This window comes from Sus scrofa, chromosome 13, assembly GCF_000003025.6.
Source record: "Sus scrofa isolate TJ Tabasco breed Duroc chromosome 13, Sscrofa11.1, whole genome shotgun sequence".
Classification (NCBI taxonomy): domain Eukaryota; kingdom Metazoa; phylum Chordata; class Mammalia; order Artiodactyla; family Suidae; genus Sus; species Sus scrofa.
In genome coordinates this window covers 182,857,532-182,882,401 of record NC_010455.5, presented here as the reverse complement: position 1 = coordinate 182,882,401, position 24,870 = coordinate 182,857,532, and the positions used below count along the sequence as shown (strand labels likewise).

Here is a 24,870-nt window from a genome sequence, read left to right as displayed (position 1 = left end):
CTTTCTGCGCAACTCAAACTCTGGAAACAACCACCACCTACCTCCAGATCTACTCAGTTCCTTCCTTGTCCATCCTCTTCATTTTCCTTTTGTTTCTTCATGTCCAAGCACATTCCTAGGACTCCAACCCAGCTTTTCTTATTCATAGCTCCATCCCTATTTCCTTTCAAATGACCACGATTGCAGTTTCCCTCTCTTTAGACTACTTTTTCCCACCTGACCATGCTTTAATTAAGCCCAGGTTCCAGTTGTCTAACTTTGATCCCATCAAAAGGCAATTTCCACATTTCTGTGTAATAAAGTTTTGGAGGTGTCACTTGAATAGCAAAACCAAGAGCTCTCCCTATGCTTGTGTAACATTCCAGTGGTTGTCCCTTGTATGTCCATTTGGGTTGGAGGAATTTATTGAAGAGAGACTCACAGAGATGCTGTGGGAAGAAGGTATCCAAAACCTCACAGCCATCTTTTGGAACTGCCCTAACCTCTGCTGCAAAGGAGATACTTAAGGTTTTATTCATACACTTCTCAAAACATATCTCTTGCTTTGACAGGACTATTGAAGAAGAATTCTGAGCAATTGTGTTATGGTATTCATATCAAAGCCAGCTTCACCATGCACTGTGGCAAAGAATGGATGTTTAAAGATTCAGAAGTGGGATGGGTACTCCAGAATTGTCTGGCTGTCATTTCTTTATCCTATACAATATGTATTTTTCCCCATAGAGCCCTGCAAGGAAGACAATTTTCAGTGTGAGAATGGAGAATGTGTCCTGCTAGTAAATCTCTGTGATGGTTTTTCACACTGTAAGGATGGTTCAGATGAAGCACATTGCGGTATGTTTTATTTTTAGGAAAATACTTTTTTTTTAATACCAAAGAAAAATTTTATTAAAGTATAGATTACTGGTTATATTTAAATAGATGAGAAAAGACCAACATGAAAAGGCATTCTCACACAACTGATTTCTAACCTTAATACATTAAAAATACAAAATGATGATCATTGGTTTTAGGTAAGTATTTTTTAATCAATTTCACCTCTACATTTGAATCTTAGAAATGTAAAAGGAAGATTATGACTATATTTTTAGGACAAATTTTGGCTCTTGTTTTCCTGGTAATTTTAGAATCCCTATTTCTATTCTTGTTAGAATAAAATTTAATATGTAACCCTCATTTCTATTTGTTTAAATTTGACTACATTTAATAACCTTAGGACGTATTTACCATCTTCGGGTAAAAAGTTTAAAGTACTATAGAGAGACAACTTCCCAGACACACCAGGCACGCTAGCAACCCTATTAACTGTAATACTCTATATATTTCCTGCAGGCAGAGGCACCTTCAAGCTCATTTATAACTGACTTTCTTATTAGACTTGGCCCTTTGCATTGCTGATTCCTCAAAGAATCTGCTCTTCCTCCTGCCTTGAGTTTTTTGTCCAGACCCACTGCAGATATCTATAAATTTATGAGTAAAGGTTTTTTCCTCTGTCCTCCTTTGATTTCAAAGAAAATGTTTAATGCTGTTTATGATGTGCCATGCCCTGTAACTAAGTGCTCTAAAATGATCTTAACATAAGTAGAATTAACTCTATTTTATTCCTGAGAAAGTTGAGGCTTAGAGAAGTTACATGGCTGCCGAAGATGATACTCCTAGTAAGGGCTAGAGATGTGTTTTCAGCCTACATCTATCTAATTCTAAAGTCAATGCTTTTACTCTGTTTACAACAGGAAAGAACATGTAAACGGTAACATTCACTTACAGTATTGCAAAATGGTGTTTGGGAGTAAAACTATGGTGACATTTTATCTGTTAGATAGACTATCTTTGGTTGGCCCACTCCAGCCTACCCACCAATGGCCTTAAACTCTATCCGAAACGGTTGTAAGATGGAAGGGAAGATGATAGTAACCAAATAGCAAAAAATATAAACCAAATAGCCCACAGAAAATAGTTTCTGGAGAAAGAAGTAGGGGGAAAAAATGCCTCAAGTTATTCTTGAACTTGAGTTTTCCTTCTTTTAGAGACTAAGTTTATAAGATATGCTCTTCAAAAGAGCTTTATTTTCTGTTTATTTGCTATATTGATGTGCAGTGAACTTGCATAGCTCTGCCCTTTCCATTTTTACTGTGATAGGAAAGAACAAAAATAGGTCCAACAAATTAATCTTTCTCAACTTAAGACTTCCAGTATACTCCTAAGAAAGATTACATACAATCAGTCTCTGAACTGTAAATGTTAAGAACATTGCATGTTTAGTTTAGAGTCCATCATTTAGTTTTATCAACTTAGGTCAAAATTACTCTGGATCTGATTTAATCTCTTTAGTGCGATTTTTAAATGGCACGGCAAACAACAGTGGTTTGGTGCAGTTCAGAATCCAGAGCATATGGCACACAGCTTGTGCTGAGAACTGGACCACCCAGACTTCAGATGATGTGTGTCAGCTGCTGGGACTAGGGTAAGTAATTCAACTCAGCTCTCTTTTAAATGATTCTTAAGATTTTCTATGGCTTTCAAGATGGGTTTATTAAGAAATATAATATTTATGGAAGTTATGAATTTAGAAAATACCCATGATCAAAAGGAAGAAAGTAAATATCTTGCTTGATCTTGTTCTCCAAAAATAACCACAGTTAATAGCCTTTTTATACATGTTTCATAAATATAAGTATAAAGAAATATTATAAAGTCATACAAAATACTATTATTAGGCTCTGTTTTATAGCCTACTTTTGCATGAACATTTCTCATGTAATTAAATATTTTCTATAGATTATCATTTTTAAGAAAAGGAAATATTCCATTTTATGCTATATTATACATAATCACAAGGGTAAGGCAGAGAACATACTTTTGCTGTATCTTTGTGACATTTATAATAGTTCTTTAGAAAATCTGTAGCAGTATATCATGAGAAAGATTATGCAAAATTGCAAGATTTAATTCAAGTGATCATTTCACATTAATGACTCACAAAAATGTATTATTCCTCCCAGTTTAATATCATAATATTAAATTTTACATCAAATAACATATATCAAATTAACTTATACATCAAGTATGTAAGTTCACCATATTCATTTTTTACCTTCCTATCAGTCTCAAAAGTGATGAGGTGAAAAATGGTAATGATTTGCTTCTTTTAAATTAAATAATCTTTCAACTCTAATTCACCCTTCTGATCCTGTGGTATTTGTAATTTGGGAGATTCAACCACATTGGGTCATCTATGGTTATTTATCACTTATATTATTTACCAGGTTGGCCTGTCGTATTAAACTATGAAGCCTGTAAATGTAAGAACTATGTCTATTTTTTCCATTATTGCATTAGTAATATCTAGACTCATTCTTGTCTCAAAATATATGTGTTAAATAAGCATTTGTTGAAGCAATAAGTTATTATATAAATGCATTTGTAAATATAAATATATCTAGCTAACTAAATGTATGCCGAAAGTATATATTTGCCAGTTATAAATTGCTATAATTCCCTTTCTGTCTTATATTGGTGAATGATTTTCTAATTTCTTTTAAAAGATTGCATAAAGTTACAAAGGATAATAATTTTAAGCCCATATTCACACATACCTCCAGCATTTTGAAGCTTTTTCAACAGTTTCTTTTAAACTCAAATGTAATTGATAGTTTTCCTTATAAGGGACCCACCTTTCTTTCCTTTCTTCCTCCCTCCCTCTTTCTTTTTCTGCCACCCCACAGCATATGCAGTTCCTAGATGAGAGATCAAATCCAAGCCACAGTTGCAACCTGCACCCACATCTGTGGCAATCCCCCATCCTTAACCTACTGTGTAGGGACAGGAATTGAACCTGTGTCCCAGTGGTCCAGAGACACCACCAATCCCACTGCACCACAGCAGGAGCTCCAAGGGGCACTTCGTTCTGACTAATAATTCATAGAGCAGAGTCTTCATGCTATACACCATTTTTTAAAATTTATTCCAAAATGTTTATTTTTTAACCCAAAATATATTTTCCACTAGAAATAACAGTACAATGGTTAGGTCCTGATGTAGCCCATAATAGCTGTTTAGTTTCTAGGAGACTTCAAGTGTTTTGTTGATTACTAATGCCAAGACAGTGCATAAGCACCACATCCAGATATTTTACAACAGGAAAATGTGTTGATATCCCAGCCAGAATGTCAGAAATGCTTCATGCAGTTAGATTGAGTGCTTTCAACTCCCTTTGCCCCTTGAACTGCTATTCATTCAGAATGGAAACACCCCAGCTCCAAGTCCATCCAAGTCATGTCAGCCTCATGAGCAATTACTATCAAGTTGAAAGGGAGGATGTGAGTTTTATCTTCCGCTATGTAAATAATCATCAATTTGGTTTATGTGCATTATCAGGAAACCTCCTTCACTTTGTATATATTTATCCCTTTTATTATACATTATAGTTTGTGTTCTAATAAAAACCATTTCAACGTGGGAGGGTTTGAGATGTAGAGTCTTGGAGGAGGGTAGGTGAGGGGGAATAATGGCTTTTTTGATGAAGAATCTGCAAAACATTGAAATGGACAGTTGTTTATCCTCACTCAAGTAAAGCACTGGATACATCGCACTGATTCTAGGTCCCTACTTTAATGTCGATTTTATTTTTTTTTTAATTTTTTGCTTTTCAGGGACATACCTGTGGCATAGGGAAGTTCCCAGTTCTAGGGGTTGAATCAGAGCTGCAGCTGCTGGCCTACACCACAGACAAAACAATGTAGGATCCAAGCCACGTCTGCAACCTCCACCACAGCTCATGACAATGCTAGGTCCCTAACCCACTGAGCAAGGCCAAGGATTGAACCCATATCCTTATTAGATTCTAGTTGGATTCATAAACTGCTGAGCCGCAATGGGAACTCCAGTGTTGATTTTAGTTCAATAGCGAGTTCATCCAGATGAGTCCCTAGGAAGTCATTTGATTCCACTACTAAACTTGCCAGTATGCTGAGGAGCTATTTTATAGACTCAGGAACTGAGTAAAGGATAGGCATAGGTGATTAGTCACTTGACCTTGTGTCCACAATTGATGAAGTCAAATGCCCTGGATGGACAATTGGGCTTTTGCCTCACAGTACCTTGTGTTCCAATTCATCACCTTTCTAAGTAAGCATCATTCTATGATTAGAAACATAGGCGTTCTTTCCATTGTGGTTTATGAATCTTAACTATAGTGTTTCCTCAAGGATATGTTGGGGTTAAGAAAAATCATTTACGGTGATCAAAGTGATTACCACCTTTGGCAGAAATATTTTTAATACATTTGAATAAGATATGTTGGGTGATAGCAAAATGCTGATTCCTTCTGTTGTATGAGAAAATGTATTGGAAAGGAGACATGTATCTATATTACTTTTTAGCAGTTGCTAATATAAATACACTGTTTTGATTTGTCTCTGATCAGATATCTAAGCATGAGCAACAATACTGTGCCTGGCCTTTGGATGAATAAGATATAGTTTTTGCTTTAAATGCTTCTGTGGTGGAGATAGACACATAAATAGATAATTGCAATATAACATGATAAATACAATGTGCTATAGGAGAACCTATACTTAATTTGGGCATGTCAGGGGAAGCTTCCTAGAAAATGGCCTGAACTGTGTGGATGACAGCCAATTCCACATCACTGTACACTATCTATTTACACATTTTTCCCCCTGGCCAGATTTTACTCTCTAGTTCACTGACCTCATTTCTTATGAATCACAGCCCTTCCAGATGGTGATAGGGACAAAGAACTAGATTTTTTTACTGTGTATAAAGCAAGTAATACATCCCACCACCTTGGATAAATATTTTTGATGAAGGTCAGACACTTGTTTTCTTCAGAAATGAGTCAGGTAATCTCTGCAAAGACTTTAATCTTTGAGCCTGCACTTATTAAATAGTCTCCATAGTGTTTTAATAATTGAAAGAAAGTTATAGCCTTAATGAGAAGTTGTCTAGACTGTGCCTGGTAACAAAAGAAAACCTAGCGTGTTTAAAATGATGTGTTCGGTACAGTGGAAAGTAATTTAGGAGTCAATTTATTAAAGAGGCGCTGTACTCTCTCAAGATTATTTATGCAGATAGGGTACAAAATGCAATTCCCCACAGATTCTAGTATATCATATGAGGCAGATTTCATCAGCCTTCCCTTTTTTTAAATGAAACATTTTCATTCCCTGCCATTGATAGCATGCATAAGTAAAAAGTACTTTGAATAACATTTTCATGTCTCTGATCAAGGTATGAAAGAAAACATTTTATACTGATACAAGGATAAATGCTAAAAAAAAAAAAAAGCCAAAAAACCTTAGAGTAGTGATTTTTAAAATGTTCTTTCCAAAGAAAGCACACTAGCCTGTTACTAACCCAGTAAATGAACTATGCAGTTGATTTGCCCTGCTAAGCATTGGAAGCGAGAAGTCATCAGGTCTGCACAGATATACAAAGTTTAGGAAATACTAATGTCTTAAAAATAGTCATGTGTATCTGTATCTCCATGAGGCAGCCCTTGGAGGGGCTAGTGTTAATTCTCCAAGCCCCAAACTGTCTGGGGGGTGGGGGGATGTGCTTGGGCTGTGGGATAGAAATCCTGTAAAATCAGATTGTTATGATTATTATACAACTACAGATGTGATAAATTCATTTGAGTAATAAAAAAAAAATGCTAAAAAAAAAAATTCTCCAAGCCCATGATAGTCCTAGGCTAGAAACCTCCAGCTGAAATGTCAGAAATCATCAAGTTGAGCCTCTCATTCTGAAATCCAAAATAAGTGGAATTATTTCACTGTTCTTCCATTTCAGAGGTGTTTTGAGAATGTTGGAGGGGTGAGGGGTAAAATTTTGTTTAATTAGCCTTCCAAATAATTAGAGCATAATGATTTCCTGTATAAGCACCACAACAACTTTATATTTAAAATTTAGCACTAATTTTCCTGGAAAACTGAAAAAAGAACCTGGGCTTCATATTAGGTTAAGAAATTGGTGGACAAATAATGCTCTGTTCTTGTGCCTATTTTCTGGAAGTGCCCCTAAATTTTCCACTGTGTAGGAAAAGCCTTAACACAAAGCAATAACAAAGATTAGATAGAGAAATTAGTAGAAAAACTGTAACTGCTCTCTTCAACTTGAAATTATTTTTTTTATTTGCTAACTTGGTATAAAAAAATAATTTTAAAAAAATGTAAGTCCTCAAATGCAGGAGAGTGACAAGCCAGTGCCATTTCCATTTTCAATTCCCAGTGGTTATAGAAATTATAGAAGAAACGTTCTTTACTTTCCAAAGTATGAGTCATTTTCAATTAAAATAAATAGTATTTTCTGTTATTTTAAATTTACAAGTTCAACACTAAAGGAAATTTTAATTTTATTCCTAGCTATGTTCCTAGGGTGGGATGGTTAGGCCATACATGGGTGGGTAGGGGGAGCTATGAGCAAGCTGGTGAAAAGAAATTTTAATTTAGTTTAACTGACCAAGCTAAAAAGCTCACCATTTGCCTGGATTACAACTTATAACTCTGATTTGCTGATTTAGAATTGGAAATGCATTCATTAACAATAAGGGAAGAGAAAATAATCAATAGTAAATGATAGCAATGGTATAACTTTCTAAGACTAGACTTGAACAGGCTTATTATCTAACAGGGGTGAGGAAAACACAGTGGACTAGGTAATTACATCTGCTGTGAGCAAGGGAGTGAAAACAAGAATAGCACAGACCTGAAATCCAAGAGCTAGATCATCAGCTCCCTAACCTGGAGCTAGAATGGCTTAGTTGTGGTCCCAGACATTTGGATGCACAGTGGTATAGCTCAGTGGTTCCTGTGTGTGATTTTAGAACCAAATGAGCAGCATCTGCAACACCTGGGGTGTGGGTACAGAGAGACATGATGTGGGACCTCACCTCAGACCCATTCATCCCAAAGTCTAGAGCAGGACCCTCCAGGTGATCCTTAAACTCGGTGAAGTTTGAGAACCATGATTTAGGGCAGGTGTCCTTAAACTTCTCTTGTGTGTCATGGATGCTTTTGGCCATTTGGTGAAACTTACCAACCACCCCCCCCCTTTTTTTTTCTTTTCTTTTTTTTAATCTTTTTAGGGCCATGCCTGCAGCATATGAAGATTCCCAGGCTAGGGGTCAAAAAATGCCGGCCCACACTACAGCTCACAGGCAACGCTGATCCTTAACCCACTGAGCTAGGACAGGGATCAAACCTGCGTGTGCATGGATGCTAGTCAGATTCGTTTCTGCTGAGCCACGATGGGAATTCCCTGGCTTCTTAAGTTCACATTCTTAAGTGCATAAAGTAAAATACACACAATTACAAACGTATGAACTTCTTCTTAATCATTCCTAATTTTTCCCACTAAGTATTTGAAGATGTTGGGAATTAAGGAGCTCTTTTGTGTGAAATGGCTCTTATTTGTATTAATACAATTTAGGGGTAAATCTCTTTGACTTTAATTCTTATTTTGATTTACACTCTAAGAGTTATTTTATAGTCCAGAAAGATTCATGTGGCAAGGAAATTACTGAGAATGTAATTTTTCACATAAAGGGTTAAGAAAACCTTTTTTGGTACATTGTAAATCATCTACCAAGATGTTTTCTGCAACAGAGCTATTTATAAAAATCAGTTACAGATTTGGGGTTTTGTGGGAGGTTTTTTGTTTTGGGTTTTTTTTTTTTTCACTTAAATTTTGTTACATTAAAAACAAGAGACTATGGTTTTCCTCCAACTGAAATATCCTTCACCATTCCCTAAATCTTGTTGTTTGGGGAGGGGAAGAGAAGCTTCTGTATCCTAAATACAGAAGCAGATAAGGATAGGAGAAACTTCGACTTCCTGGGTTAATAACAAAATGTTTCTTGTTGATTCTACTTCCCTTTTAAAAAATATTTCCAACCAACCTGTAAATAATGCTATACATTGCATGAGCTCAAGGATAATTTTGAATAAAATTGGCAAAATCCAGTGGCATAACATACTCTCTTCCTCTTTTCCTATAATTCTACCTTCCTCTTTCTCTTTTACTTTTTATTTTTTCTTCTTTCTCACGTCTTTATTCCTCTCCTTTTTTCCCTCCCTTATTTCTTGTCATTCTCTCTTCTTTACTCTCTTTTCAAAAGAAACTGAGATGATTTATAACAGAGTATATGCAGTAAGACTAATAGAATAGTAGATGCAAATAAAATCCAAAGAAATAAGGAGGCAAATTGATAAAACATACAAGGTCAGCATCATCATTAATATTTGTGTTGGAGATTCTTGGAAACCCATGCAAAAAGGAAAACATTAAAAATTGCCTAACTTTAATTATGATAAATTTATTATTTATTATTAAGATATTTACTAAGATATTTATTAAGATAAATAATATCAGTTCCATAGGGAAGACAGATTTCTTCTGATGCTAAGTTCTAGAGGAAATTTTGCATGTATGACTTTATATAATGTAAAAGTATCAATATAGACATATTCATATATATATATATACACACATGCATTGAGAAAAACTTTACAGTAAACGTGGAGGTGTATCTCATATGCCTCTAATTTAAAAATAAACAAACTCCAATGATTGAGAAAATAATGTTACAAATGAGTCCAGGATAAACTTCAAGGGATTAAGATCATTTTATCCAAGATACTGTCCACAGAGATCTTATCTCTGACAATCGAAGTATCACTTCTCTCAGCCATATGTTGGTAGATGCCAGGAGTTTGTTTGCTTTCTAATACCATTATATCTTTAGGATAACCAAGTACAACTACCGGACTGACCCCATCAATTTCATTCTTGCTCTTAATACAGTAGCTTGCGCAAAGGGGAAAATTGATGTGGTGAGGATGATTTTTTTTAATCGGCACTTTTTTTTCCCATGTGTCACAAACTTTTGAGTTGAGGCGAGAAAACTTAAAATTAAGCTTACCTGTCTGATAAGAGGTATCATAGTGCCAGGTGAGTTCTGGTTGTCTTGCTCCCAGTGTGGTAAGTGAGTAAGCAATTGTGGCTGAAATGCGTCCCATCCCGTTCAGTCATGGTGTTTACGGAACTGCCCACATGTCTTGACTCTCCTAGTGGAATGTTTTGCCATCCTTTGCCTCAAACCCCTTTCATTGACCAGTCCCATGCCTATTAAAATTCTCTCCCACATTCTGTCCTGCCAAAGCAATCCCTTTCTTTCTCTCCAGTATGAAATGGAAGACCCATCTTTCTCCAAAACCCTTTTCAGACTAATCCTAGCTGGCTCCATTCATTACTTAAACCTTTAAAGGTGTGAAATGAGCTACAGTGCCTGGCTGCAGCATTTGCAACATTTGTTATTATTCTTTGCAGCTTTAGTGTGTCAAAAACCTTAAAACATCCCTACCTAAGCTCCTGCTTCAGGGTAGAATTCTTATCAGAGCACATACAGTGCGAGGAGCGAGACAAAACTGAGGAAACTTAAGCAGGACCTAAGAAGAGAGGCGGATTTAATACTGTGCAAGACGCCTTGGGATAGCCTTTCTCTCTAGAATTCCTGAGTATATTTTTATACTCTATATATGACCTCAAAAATAATGGTGGGTTGCATTTGGATGCTTCTTTTCTCACGTAGAATAAGGTACCCCTAAAGCCAGGGGAGCCCTTTGAGGGTGTATAACCTATAAAAATGGTAATAGAGGCTTAGAAATAGGCAGGAGGCATTAGCGTGGCATCAAGGTGATGCTATAATGGGGTATTTTAATGTGATACCAAACTGAAGATTTCAAACAGCTATGCAAATGTGTTTGAAGTTATCTAAATCTGCACAGCTGGAACACTTTCAGGATTTAAAAAATTGCAAACTCCAGTCAGAATCTTGACGGAATACTCTCTAAAAATGAACAACTTGTTCTCTTGCGGGAAAAGGAAACTGAGGCAGGGAGTGACTCCCTTGCATCCTTTGAATACACAAGTGAATATACCATAATCTCAACAGTTCAATTGACTTGACCTATGGTTGCCAACCTTTTATTTTGGCAAGAACAGTTGAAATATATCTTTATTGCCTCCATCATTTCTTAAACAATTTGTCATTAACTCCTTCTGTCGCTTATGTTCTGTTTACTGTGAATACATGCTGGAAGCAATTGTGTTCAGTCTGAAAAGGTGAGTTCAGTTTGGCAGGATTTGAAATGCAGGTATCTGTCACAAAACCAGATTTTCATATCCAACCCTAACAACTGGAAATGTTTATTATGAGCTGATGATCTCTATGGAGGTTGCTGCTATCAATATTTACAATAGGGGAACTCCTATTGGTGCAAGTGGAAATGAATCTGACTAGGAACCATTAGGCTGCAGGTTTGATCCCTGGCCTTGCTCAGTGGGTTAAGGATCCAGCATTGCCATGAGCTGTGGTGTAGGTCGCAGATGTGGCTCAGATCCTGCATTGCTGTGGCTGTGGCACAGGCTGGCAGCTGTAGCTCCAATTAGACCCCTAGCCTGGGAACGTCCATATGCTGCAGGTGTGGCCCTAAAAAAAAAAAAAAAAAAAATTACACTAACAAAAAAAAAGTCAATTATGTGATTACTTTAGAAGTTTTTCCCAAAAGAATATTTTAGCCAGTTATTCTGAATCTATCTTCACTATTAACTGTGGTCTTTTCTCATGTACAGTTTGAGGCCACAAGTGTAGAGAACAATCTTAGGTCATAAGCTATATATGTGTCTTTTTTACCACGTGCATACATAATCTCAATTTTTGTTCAGCTAGATGGTGAAAAACATCACTATGAACAGCCCTTGAGAACCCCAGGGTAGAATATTTAGCATTTACCAAATATTTTTTATTCTTAAAGCTTTGCTTCTAGTCTTCCTGTCTCCTAGAACAGGCTTTTGTTAAAAATTTAACTGCCTATCCCATCATAGCACTATGCCTGTGGTAGGCATGTAATAAAAACTGATACTAGATTAAAAACTGATTTATAAAAAAAACTTCTCAATATATTTTTTTTTAATTTTATTTGTCTGAACTTTTCTTTTGAATTTCCAAGGAAATGAATGCCTCCCCTCAGGATCTGTCTTAAAAAGACGGCTAAGCAACAGACTGAAAACAGCTAGAGATGATGGAAGTCTTAAATTCACAACTGGACATATTAATGAATTACTCCTCTAGATGTTGCCCCATGTAGTCATGAGTGCTGTCAAATGACAAAACTGAGACAATTTAATGATGAGTTCGGTATCCTTTATTCACACAAAAACAATCCAGGACTTGAGGGAGGACAGCGCCTCACAAGCCCTGGAGCACTGTTCCTGCAGAATCGGGGGCGAGAGTGAGTGTTCTAGAGCATTAGAAGCAGCAAGGAGGGGGGAGGGTACTCTTGGCTAGACGGTCAGGGGTTGCCTTAGAAGGCTAACAGGTAAGCGAACTGAACTTTTGTTGGAGGATTGCAACTGACATCTTTGAGACTTTGACAGGGAAGCCATTCCTATAGTGTAGGCTGACTTAGGTTTAGATTTGTGATGTGGGCCAGGCCATGATTTGTAGTCTCCCTTTTGTAGGGCCTGACATAGGATTTAGCTTTATCAGTACCATAAATAGATTGCTTATCAGATGACTGGATGTCACTTTGGAAGCCTAAGAGCGGACCCCTGAGCAAGAATTTATTTGGCTGTGAGAGTGGTTCACTGACTAGCAGGTGTCAGAAACACCTGAAGGGCTTGTAACAGGGATCAGCCCTGGACCCCACTCTTGAGTCTTCTGAATGGTGGATGGATCTGGAATAGGGCTGGGAAATTTGCAACTAGCCCCTGTTAAGGCTAATGGTGCTTGTCTGGGCAACACTAGTGGAAATCCTCCATCATGGAGAGTCAGGAACATGGATAACTACCTGGAAAAACATCTAACACACATAGGTATTTGGCACAGTAAGAATACAGAGAACATGACCCAAAGCAATAAAAGAAGACAGACATCGGAAAGGGTGACTGGAGGTAACTAGGATTTACCAACTCTTGCCTCGCAGCAAAGAAGTGCACTAACCATTTAATTTCAGTGCTGCTTCTGGAGCCTGCAGGCAAGATCAACACAACTAGAACCTTTTCAAGTTGGATAGGAGTCCTTGATAGTCTTAAGTCAGGGCTAGTGTTGATAAATTATACCAGAAGCTGCACCCGTGGTAAAAGTCAAAGTCTTCTGAAATCAATTTTGATTCATATCCTGTCTTCCCTAAATGCATAGGTCCTTAGCCAAAAGATTCCTTCGTGGTAAAGTCCTTCCTGATCTAGGGTATCCCTGACCTTCTACACCCTCTGCTACCCTTTGAGTTTTTTTTTTTTTTTTAATCAAAGTGTAGTTAATGTACAATATTCTATTAGTTGCAGGTGTACAGCATAATTATTCAATATTTTTATAAATTACACACTGCTGGGGAGGAAAAAAATTTCCTCTACCCTTCGACAGATTCTTCTGGCTGGCTAAGAATTAAATTCACTTTATTAGACAGATTAACAGACAGGTTGTACCTCTTAATCTCTCACCTGTTTCACCCCTCCATCCATCCCTTCCTTTCCCTCTGTCATTTCTTTGTTCTCTATACCTGTGAGTCTGTTTCTGTTTTATTATTTTTGCTCCTTATTTTGTTTTTTGAGATTCCATGTATAAGTGAAAACACCCAGCATTTGTCTTTTTCCTTGACTTATTTCACTTAGCATAATACCCTCTAGGTCTATCCATTTTGTTACAAATGGCAAGATTTTGTTCTTGTTTATGGCTGAGTGGTATTTCATATATATCTATGTATCTAGTTGTACATTGACATCTTTATCCATTTATCTGCTGATGGACACCTAGGTTGCTTCCATATCTTGGCTGTTGAATAATGCTGCAATGAACATTGGTTTTCAACTATGTTTTCAAATTAGTGTTTTTACTTTATTTGGGTGTCTTTATGCTTGTTTTGTTTTCTGAGCTATAACAAATACATTTTATGTAAGTACTTAAACAATTCTTCCCATGCAGTTGGAATAGCTTAATCTTTAACAATAATAGTAGCCATACTCGTTTTCCCTTCGTAAATCCATTTCAGATTTATTTTTTTTAATGGCCATACCTACAGCATATGGAAGTTTCCGGGCTAGGGTTCAAACTGGAGCTGCAGCTGCAGTCCTATACCACAGCTGTGGCAACACCAGATCCAAGCCACATCTGCAACCTACACCCATCTTGCAGCAATGCCAGATCCTTCACCCACTGAGTAAGGCCAGTGATCAAACCCACATACTCATGGATGCTGTGTCAGGTTCTTATCACACTGAGTCACAGTGGGAACTCGCATTTCAGATTTCATTGAAGGAATGGTCATTGATTTGTGGGCTTGAGTTACTTTTATCTGTTTATAAAATGAAAGTGCAAGATGCTAAATTCTGGGATGTTCAAGTACAGGCTCCATTGTTCCAGATCTCTGTTCAGTGTGTGAAAGTTACCAGACACTTTCAGTTTCTTTTTTTTTTTTTTTTTTTTTTTTGTCATTTTTTTGCCTTTTCTAGGGCCGCTTTTGCGGCATATGGATGTTTCCAGGCTACGGGTCTAATCAGAGCTGTAGCCACGGGCCTACACCAGAGCCACAGCAACACAGGATCCGAGCCCCCTCTGCGACAAACACCAAAGCTCATGGCAATGCCGGATCCTTAACCCACTGAGCAAGGCCAGGGATCAAACCTGCAACCTCACTGTTCCTAGTCGTATCAGTTAACCACTGAGCCACAACGGGAACTCCACTTTCAGTTTCTTTAAGGTGTTGTCTTGCCTGAAGAAGAGAGAAAATACCCTCAACTTTCTGATCATAACAGCCATGAGTGTTCCTTGGAAATTTCCTCTAATCCACATACAGAAAAGGGTCAGCGTTAACTATAGTCTGGGAAGACTGTGGACCTTCTTTTGAAGAGGGAGTGGGTGGGTCCTTTGTGATACTCCAAAAGATAGGAACCATACCATCGCCCTTCCAGCAAGGAGGACATGGCAGGAATCAGGATGTTTTCAACCTAAAGGCATTATTTTATATGAAGATTAAAATCTGGAACAAATAAAAGGCAGGAAAAAGAAAATGAGAAGCTAAAAGTTTCAGGTTATGCCTAGGAAAGAGACGATAATCAAAAGAAATTTTCAATGAAGACTCACAGTTGAGAGAATGGATTTAACACATTTTCAGGAATAAGAAAGACCAGCGACTTTTATCTTTTGTCATGTGGAGGTCTCTCTTTCTCTACCCCACTGTGGCTCATCAGTTGACACTTGGAGGTCCAGGGTACATACTCCCTTGTTTAGAGCAATAACATAGCTTCTGGCTTTAAATTGGGGCAGTGAGGCTTTGAATTGAATGAAATATCAAGAACAAAGCAACATTTGAAAAGGTAAACTTTGAAGATCTCCTTCTTCTAGGTTGTTCTTTGGCAAAGTGCATTTTTTAAAAGATGAATTACACTCAGAAAAAAGTTTAATAAGTTGTGGGGTGGCAATTCTGTGTTGTCATTATAATTGATCATTATGGGAATTATTGGACAACACAGAAGAGTCAAAAAATCAGATGAGGAGTTCCCACTATGGCACAATGGGTTAAGGCTCCAACTGCAGTGGCTCGGGTCACTGTGGAGCCATGGGTTCCATGCCTAGCCAGGCACAATGGGTTAAAGGATCCAGTGTTGCTGCAGCTGTAGCATAGATTGCACCTGTGTCTCGGATTCAATCACTGGCCCAGGAACTTCCATATGCTGCAAGTGTGGTCATAAAAAAAAAAAAAAATTCATATGATGATGTATGCACTGATTTTAACCCTGATAAATAGTATGTATGAGCAGACAAACAAGAACTAGGGGCAAAAAATAAAATTACATTTTGTCATTATGGATAACTCCTACTGATTTGTACCATTGTTTAGATATCAAAGTATTTGATGTTTAATGTTAAAATGTTACTCTGGAATTTCATAATTTATTTCAATGTTCACAGCATTTATACTATAAATTTAGTTTATGGTTTTTGTTCATGTTTTTGTGTCATCTGTATGTTTTTCTCTAGGACTGGAAACTCATCCATGCCATTCTTTTCTAGTGGAGGTGGACCATTTGTAAAATTAAACACAGCACCTAATGGCAGCTTAATACTAACAGCAAGGTGGGTCCCAAAATGTTTCCTTTGACTGGTTATCCACAAATCAGAAAGAAGATAGATTCTGAAGACAGTCAGATTTTAATATCACAACACGCTAGCCACATACTGTTGAAATTGTGGTGAAATTGAAATTGTGTGTGAAATTGAGATTACTTGGACTTGATTGTCCAAGTAATCTCAAACAGTTTCGAACTGATCCTATCCCATAATACTACCTAATCCTCATAATCATATATGGTAAGATGATCAAATGAGGTTTCGTAATGTAATTATCTGGCACACTGATAGAGTTTTAATAAGTTTGATTTCCATGTCCTTTTAATCCTTATTCTTGGATTTATAAATCCTTATTCTTTAGTTTCCCATAGAAGGAAACTGTGAGAGTTGGGATAAATAGGTCCAGTGTGGCTCAGACTAAAAGAATGACATAATTAGCCATCATCAAAAAAAGGGAGTCATGACATTCTTTTCTCTAGCACGTAGAACATGGATATTAAATGAAAGAGTCCAGGCTTCTAGGTGGTGCCAGCCTGCATTTTCTCTTCTGCTCTTCAACATTAGGTTCAATTTTACACGTTTTACTGCTGTTTTAAGAAGCCGCATCCTTCCTGTATTCAAAAATCTGTTTTACCTTAAATTATGTCATTTCTCCCGTTTGAGTATTCATGATAATTTTCATTGAACTTGGCTTCTGAATTTTACAGTTTCATTGCCGTGGGTGGAAGTTCATTTCAAGAAGAAGCTGTAACTACAGACAGAGATTTAAGATATCATTGCCCGGTGCATTAGATTGTAGTCTTTTCCTTAACATACTTAATGGCGAAAAGTGAAATTATATAATCTTTCCGCTGTTTGTGAGCTCAACCAGTAAAATGAACTATTAAAGGAGTATTTTTAGTACCAAAGTACTTTGTAGCTGAATATTTCCCAAGAATGTTTGTGGAGCCTTGAGTAGTATTATTAGTCTCATCAGGGGTGAAACAAAGCATCTGCAAGTGAGAAAGCTGTCTTCTAGATTTCCTTTCTGTTAGGCATGACTAGATTTGCATTACTGCTGCAGACCTAGAGCAGTTTGTATATTGAGAATGTCTCTTATTTATATTCTACAGATATTTAAGAAAGTTAGAAAAAAAGGAGGTGTCTCCATTGTGGATCAGCCGTAACAACCCCATTAGTATCTATAAGGATGTGGGTTCAATCCCTGGCCTTGCTCAGTGGATTAAGAATCCAATGTTGCTATGAACTGTGGTGTAGGTCACAGACATGGCTTGGATCTGATGTTGCTGTGGCTCTGGTGTAGGCCAACAGTTGCAGCTCTGATTTGACCCCTAGCCTGGAAACTTCCGTATGCCACAGAGGTGGCCCCAAAAAAGCAAAAAAAAAAAAAAAAAAAGGAAAAATTATATAAAATGTTTTCATCGTAATTCTATGCATGTTTAAAATAAGAACTAGTTTGTTCATGCTTATCAAGAAAATGCCAGTATCATCACACACTAAAATATCTGTACTGAATGTATGTTCATGTTACTTGAAAGAGACACCATTTACAGACAAAAATACTTGAAATTTTCATCACATCTGTAAGCCAGGATTTTTTTTTTTTCCCCCCTTAGGGCTGCATCAGAGGCATATAGAAATTCCTGGGCTAGGGATCAAATCAGAGCTGTAGCTGCCGGCCTATATCACAGCCACAGCAACACAGGATCTGAACCACTTCTGCAGCCTATACCTCAGCTCACTGCAGCGCCGGATCCTTAACCCACTGAGCAAAGCCAGAGATCAAACCCACATCCTCATGGATACTAGTTGGGTTCATTACCACTGATCTACAACAGGAGCTCCAAGCCGGTGTGTTCTTAATCTCTCCCTTGATTAGCCACATTATACTGGCTTGACAGGAAATTGGCCATATGTGCATTTGTTTGTTTAGTTTGTTTTTTAATGTATTTATTTATTGTAGAAATAAGTTTATTGCCCCATGAAAATAGGTGCTTTTTAAAACACCCTTTTATTGCACTAGTGGTTGCAATAAAAAATAACGGGGGATGATTCTTCCAACTATGAAGATCTACTAACCTTGATCCCCAGTTTTTTCTCCTATTGCGAGGCATGTGCATAACTAGACTATGATTTCCCACCACCGAGAAAAGGCCACTCAACCAGCAATCTGTCTTGATGTAACTGGAAACATACAATTTATTCTGCTGTCAGTACTAGGCTTCTCTTTCCTCCAGTGCTTTGTCTAGTAGTTCTAGACATCAAAAAAAATTGACATAATGTGTTTGGATTGACAATGCGTTCTAGGCATAGTGCTAGATACCGGCTATAAAGCACCATCAACACTTTATTGGATGCTTTATCATGTGACAGACACTGTGGTGGGGATATTATAATACTACAGAGGTTATTTCCAGTCCAGGCCAAAGCTCTGCGACTTAGGTAGCATTGCTTCACTAAAAGGATGAGGAAACAGGCCTGGGTTAAGTGATTCAGACAAGTTCACAAAGCTGGAAGAGTGTGTTATCTTTTAAGTTCCCCTCAGCAGCAGCTCACTTGAAATAACAGTTCCAGAAATGATAAAGAAAGTAAAAAGGCCACATCATTGGGCAAATATTGGGAGAGAAGTTAGTTCATTCTATTAATACAGTAGATATAAACCCAACCATTTATATCCCAATATTGCCCCACTGGGCTGGGAGAAAGACACAGGATCATGGCATTGCCTTTTTGCCCACACAGGGAGCTAACCTTGTTCAGACCCTTGACCAAAGGCTAGGAGAGTAGTTTTGTTTTTTTCTCTAATCTAACTGCACCTGGACAAATGAACTCACTGCTCATTTGGGCCAGCGGTGAAGCAGCTTTACTGCTCTTGACTGAGATGCTGCATATTGTGTTTGTGTAGGAAAATTTCAATTAACCAAAACACATGGAGAATGAAGACCTAGGCTCAGTTTAATTTTCTGGTTACCTATAAAGTTAACTCAGAACTTTCCTGGGCTTACTAAAAAGAAATGTATCCATCTTATCCATACACAGAGTATTAAGCGTTGTTTAACACTTAAGAATGATAAACCACTTGGAATATGGGTTTTCACTGATGAGCATTGCAAATGTAGAATGTTTGGATGAAACTTAAGAGGATGTTGGGAAGCATCCTGGCAACTACTTCTCTTTTAACCATGGGTGGATAACAGGAGAAGAATTTTTTTTTTTTTTGTCTTTATAGGGCCACCCCTGCAGCATATGGATGTTCCCAGACTAGGGGTCCAATCGGAGCTACACCTGCCGGCCACAGCCACAGCCACTCCAGGTCCAAGCTGAGTCTGCAACCTACACCACAGCTCACAGCAACACCAGATCCTTAACCCACTGAGTGAGGCCAGGGATCAAACCTGCAACCTCATGGTTCCTAGGAGGATTTGTTTCTGCTGCACCACGATGGGAACTCCTAGAAGAATTAACTGAGGCTTCTTTGGGGGAATCATGAATGCATATCGATATATCTATACCTGGATAGATATACATACATGCACATTGTTTATTAAAATATAAATATATTTCCTTATATTTCAATTGCATATGTCTAGTCTAAAGGATATGTCAGACAACATGAATGCACTTCATTTCAAATAAATATAATCATGTATGTTCCAGAAACACTGAATTGTTTTGATTTTACTTATGATCTTGATCTTTGATCATACATATGTTCTCTGCACTTATGATTTTGGGTCATGTTTTGTGGGTTTTTTTGGTTTGTTGTTCCCTAAAATTTCAGGCACCTAAACAACGTGCACAATAGATGTTGTTAAATGTATATATGGAAACTGGTAGTATGTATGCATGCGTAAAGCAATGTATATAGTAGCTACATCAGGATAGTGTGGGAAGTACTTTAATTCCTTGTGTTATACTGGCCTCTAGTGGCTAATACGTATAACGCATTTTAAAACAATTTTCAAATTTTTCTTGAAAATAGAATTCTTGGCTTTGAAAAGAGTTGGTACCCAAATATTTAAACAAGTAGTTGATCTTGTAAATTATTTATGCTTGCACTTTATCTTATATTTGCTTATTTATGTGTCTTCTTCCCTTGAAATCAGGACCCATGATTTATTCATCATTGAATTCCCTGAAGTCCATAGCCTCTCACATAGTGTTAGGTACTGAACCATTGTGTCATTAGCAATACTGAGGTAGACTCTGGATTATGCGATGTGAAATCCAAGGTTGGTTCACACAAACTAACAGTAGCTACCATTTATTCACTATTCATTGTGTTTAATGCACAATAATAATTCTATTGCAAATAATCCCTGACTTCTCACAAAATTCCAGTAAAGTACTATTGCCTCCATTTTACAGATGTTAAAACTGAGTCTCAGGGACATTGAGAGACTTATCCAAAACCACATGAAGAGTGAGTGGTAGGGTTTAGGATGTGAACTCAGCTTTATTTGTCTTCAAGTGGAGGCTTTTTCTGCTGTGCATTTCAGGTTCCTGCCTTTTAGATATGACACATATAAAAACCCATTTGACTAAAGGAAAAAAATAGGATAACCTACAGTATGTTTTGCTTTAAAGCATTATGTACACAACTTTTGAAATACAATTGTTCTTCTCTTACAGTGAACAGTGCTTTGAGGATTCACTGATTTTGTTACAGTGTAACTATAAATGTAAGTAAATCTTTCCTGCTGTTCTTCAAGCCTTCTATTTAAAATTCTGTTTAGAATTACTGTGTCACCTGAAGTTATTTGGTAGTGATCCATTCAATTTTCATGATCAGAGGAAATCCACCAAAATAAAATAGATGCTCTTTCTTCAATTATCTTAATAGCGTGTGGAAAAAAACAGGTGGCTCAAGAAGTCAGTCCAAAGATTGTTGGAGGAAATGATTCCAGAGAAGGAGCCTGGCCCTGGGTTGTTGCTCTGTATTACAACGGCCAACTGCTCTGCGGAGCTTCCCTCGTCAGCAGGGACTGGCTGGTGTCCGCTGCCCACTGCGTCTATGGGTGAGTGTGACGTCACGGTGGCCCTTTCCCAACAAGGTGACCCCAGCAGACATTGTGCATCCCATTTCTGGCAGCTTCCCCAAACCCTCCCAGCAGGGAACTATTCTCCCTCTTCATAACATTATAAATGTTCCCGTCATTTTCCAATTAAAATCATAAAAATGAAGAAAGCATAATTAAAATTCCTTCTTCATTAAATACTGGCATCAAGTGTTATGTTTCCTACATACATAAAAACTGAAATTTCCACCCATTCAGAAGGTAAGCATTTTTTATGGTGTAAAATTAGTTTTTAATCTATAAATTGTGCTGGTTATCAACCAATTAGGATGATATTTATTGTCAGCATCAAAAATGCATGTATAGATAACCCTCGAGTTACAAATTTTAAAAAGTATGCCTTTTGAAATTCATGCATAAGCATTTTGTTGTGAGTTAGCATAAAAAGTGCTTCCTTAGTTCTTGAGTCAGATCCATTTCAGTGCTAACTAAAACTTAGAACTCATATCACCATCTCAGATTCTTTTTTTTACGGTATAATATGACCAAAAACATGCTGAATTTCAGGATTTTTCTTCTCCCTCTAGAACAGCCATTCCTAAAGCAGTACTACAGGAGAAACTAGAGTGGGTACAGGGGCAGGAAGAAAACATGAGTATTCTTAAGCCCAAGAATATGTTCATTCCTTCTGCCTGAAAGAAGGCATCTCCATAGGTAATCATAACCCAGTGCTTCTAAGTTAGGTCATAAAAAGAGGTGACATCCTCATAAAGATCCATAAGCCCTCATAGGAGTGATTTCCTGCCCCTAATTTTGTAGAAGAGGCCTCTAGGGAATGGCCTTACCTGTGAGTATTAGAATCAGCCTCTAGCACCCAGAATTTCTAAGAAGCCTGTGTGTGGGCACAGAATGGAAGATGCAGCTGTAGTTAATCAGGTTAAAAGACTAACCCTGTACAAAAACAGACATTAAAATTTCTCGTATAAATGGAGACAAACTGTCAGCCACCCCTCGTGGTCAGTATTGTTTGGGAGAGAGAGAAGGCCAGAGAGGACGAGTATTGAAGGACTGAGTCTGCACCTAATTGCCCATCATACCAGAGTGAGGGTAAATGGAAATTCCTCATCCTAGGAAGCTGGAGATGAGGGCATTCAGCTACATCCCAGCTGGGCCAATTGCCTGGGCTCTAAAAGGACTGTCCAAGGTCCTGCGCATCTGCATCTATAGCTCTGATTCTGTGCATTACACCCTGTATCTGGGTGACGAGACTAAAGCCTCCTATATCTATAATGCGCCTTCCTGGCTTTGCTGCCTCTTGAGAATTATAATCTGTTTTCAACAAATGTATCATAACAAATGTCTACAGCGGTCAGTCCCTCCCCCTGTGCTAAACATGATTTTAACCATTAGCAATATATACTCTATGTCTTGGGCATGTCACAGATGGGTAACCTATGTCCTAACTGTGTTACCGGTAAAAGGTACCTTGAGCTAAAAATTCAGTGTTTTCTTTTGCACATAGGTAGATCTTAGTAAGACAGCCACCTCCGGTATCAACCTTAGATTTGGTAAATTAGTCCATCTGATATTCTTGCAGAACATGTGCTTTCTCAATGTCAGCCAGGCTTGCAGTAATATTAGTGACATCTTTCAATTATCTGCCTCACTGATGCACTTATTGTAGGTCAAAGATGCCAATAACATATCTTTTTGAACCAATATACGAAGGAAATAGAAAAACACTTTCATCTAATATAAACACATGTTCCATCACAGAGGACATAAAAGGTCTTTTCACACAGTTCCAATCTGAACAAAAGCAAACAAATGTAAGCTATAATAGAATTCTGATGCATTTAAACTTTTCCTTACCAGTCTTGCCTTTTGTTCTCCTTAGCCATTCCGTGGTATTATTTCTTATTTTTCCAGCTACCCGGAGTTTTCTTGTTTTCCTTTATGTCTCTAACCAAGAAAGTTTCTAATGTTATTTCAGATAGTTTTGTCAAACAATATTCTTGCAAGTATGCTAATGCTGCTTATTTTTTTGTCTTCTTAAAATGCTGTGTAGCAAAAAGCATAATTTCCTAATGAAAATAACTGAGATCAAGAAACATATTGAAACCATACTATACAATGACCTGACCTCAATGTAAATCTGCTCCATGTGTTTTCACCTGTAGGTGGTTAGATGGTTTAATTGGACAGCTCTTCTCTGTTAACTTTCATATTATCTGCACTCCCTTCCTATCCCTCTGCCTCAGTGTGCCTGGATGTCACTGCATTTCCCTGTGACTGTTCTTTCTCTCTGTTACTGACTTGTTTTCTTTTCCAACCTTAAAAGAGATATTGGGAAAGTATGGGCCAACTGTGCTGTAGTTTAAAGACAAGGTTAACTTCATACCAGAGATCAAGATTTTGATCCCACCTATGTTATTGACCTTATGTGACTTTGTATCTCCGGGTTTCAGGATCCTCATCTGTAGGGTGTCTATAGAATAGCTACCTCTTAGGAGGAGTGTCAGGCCAAATTAAGGACACGTCCATGCTTTTGCACACTGTGAATTATAGAAATAGGCAATCATATTTTTATTTTCCTCTGTTCAGGAAAGGTTGGGAAAGGAGGGCCTAAGTCTTGCTCGGGAGACATTCAACACTTTTATTTCCTAAGTAATTTCTACTGATGTAATTTCAAACATGCACAAAAACTGCAAATCATAATACAGAGAGTTCCTGTGTGCCTTCACCAAGATTCACCAGTTATTTACGTTTTATGCAATGAAAACTTTATCATTCTTTTTTTTTTAATCAGAGTATAGTTGCTTTACAATGTTGTGTTAGTTTCAGGTGTACAGCAAAGTGCTTCAGTTTTATATATATATATATATATATACACACATCTTTTATATATATATATATATACACATCTTTTATATATATATATATATATATATATATACACATCTTTATTCTTAGGTTCTTTTCCTATAGAGGTTATTATAGAATATTGACTAGATTTCCCTGTGCTGTATCGTAGGTCCTTATTGGTTATCTATTTTATATATAGTAGTGTGTGTATATGTTAATCCCAAACTCCTAATTTATCCCCCCCCCCTTCCCCTTTGGTAACCATAAATTTGTTTTCAAAGTCTGTGAGTCTGTTTCTGTTTTGTAAGTTCATTTGTATCATTTTTATTTTACTTTATTTTTGTCTTTTTAGGGCTGCACGCACAGCACATGGAGGTTCCCAGACTAGGGGTCAAATTGGAGCTGTAGGGACTGGCCTATGCCACAGCCACAGCAATACCAAATCCGAGCTGTGTCTGTGACCTACACCACAGTTCACAGCAACACCGGATGCTTAACCCACTGAGCAAGGCCCAGGATCAAACCTGCATCCTCATGGATGCTGGTCAGGTTCCTTTCCACAGAGCCACAGTGGGAACTCCCTGTATCGTTTTTAAATTAGATTCCTCATATAAGTGATATCATATGGTATTTGTCCATCTCTGATTTACTTAACTTATGATAATCTCTAGGTTCATCCACGTTGCTGCAAATGGCATTATTTCATTCTTTTTTATGGTTGAGTAGTTGTCCATTGTATATATGTACTACATCTTCTTCACCCATTTCTTAATTGATGAACTCTTGGGTTGCTTCCATGTCTTGGCTATTGTAAATAGTGCTGCTATGAACATTGGGGTG

At 37.5% G+C, this 24,870-nt stretch overlaps 1 protein-coding gene across 2 annotated transcripts in view; it reads left to right on the top strand.

The window, feature by feature from the left end:
* The window catches only part of TMPRSS15 (transmembrane protease, serine 15), a 170,913-nt gene that overhangs the window by 118,333 nt on the left and 27,710 nt on the right, over positions 1–24,870 (top strand). For both annotated transcript variants that reach the window (XM_021068532.1, NM_001001259.1), the window contains 5 exon segments: positions 724–834; positions 2,332–2,464; positions 16,058–16,153; positions 20,780–20,829; positions 20,991–21,165. In XM_021068532.1, the coding sequence (XP_020924191.1) occupies positions 724–834; positions 2,332–2,464; positions 16,058–16,153; positions 20,780–20,829; positions 20,991–21,165 (565 nt within the window).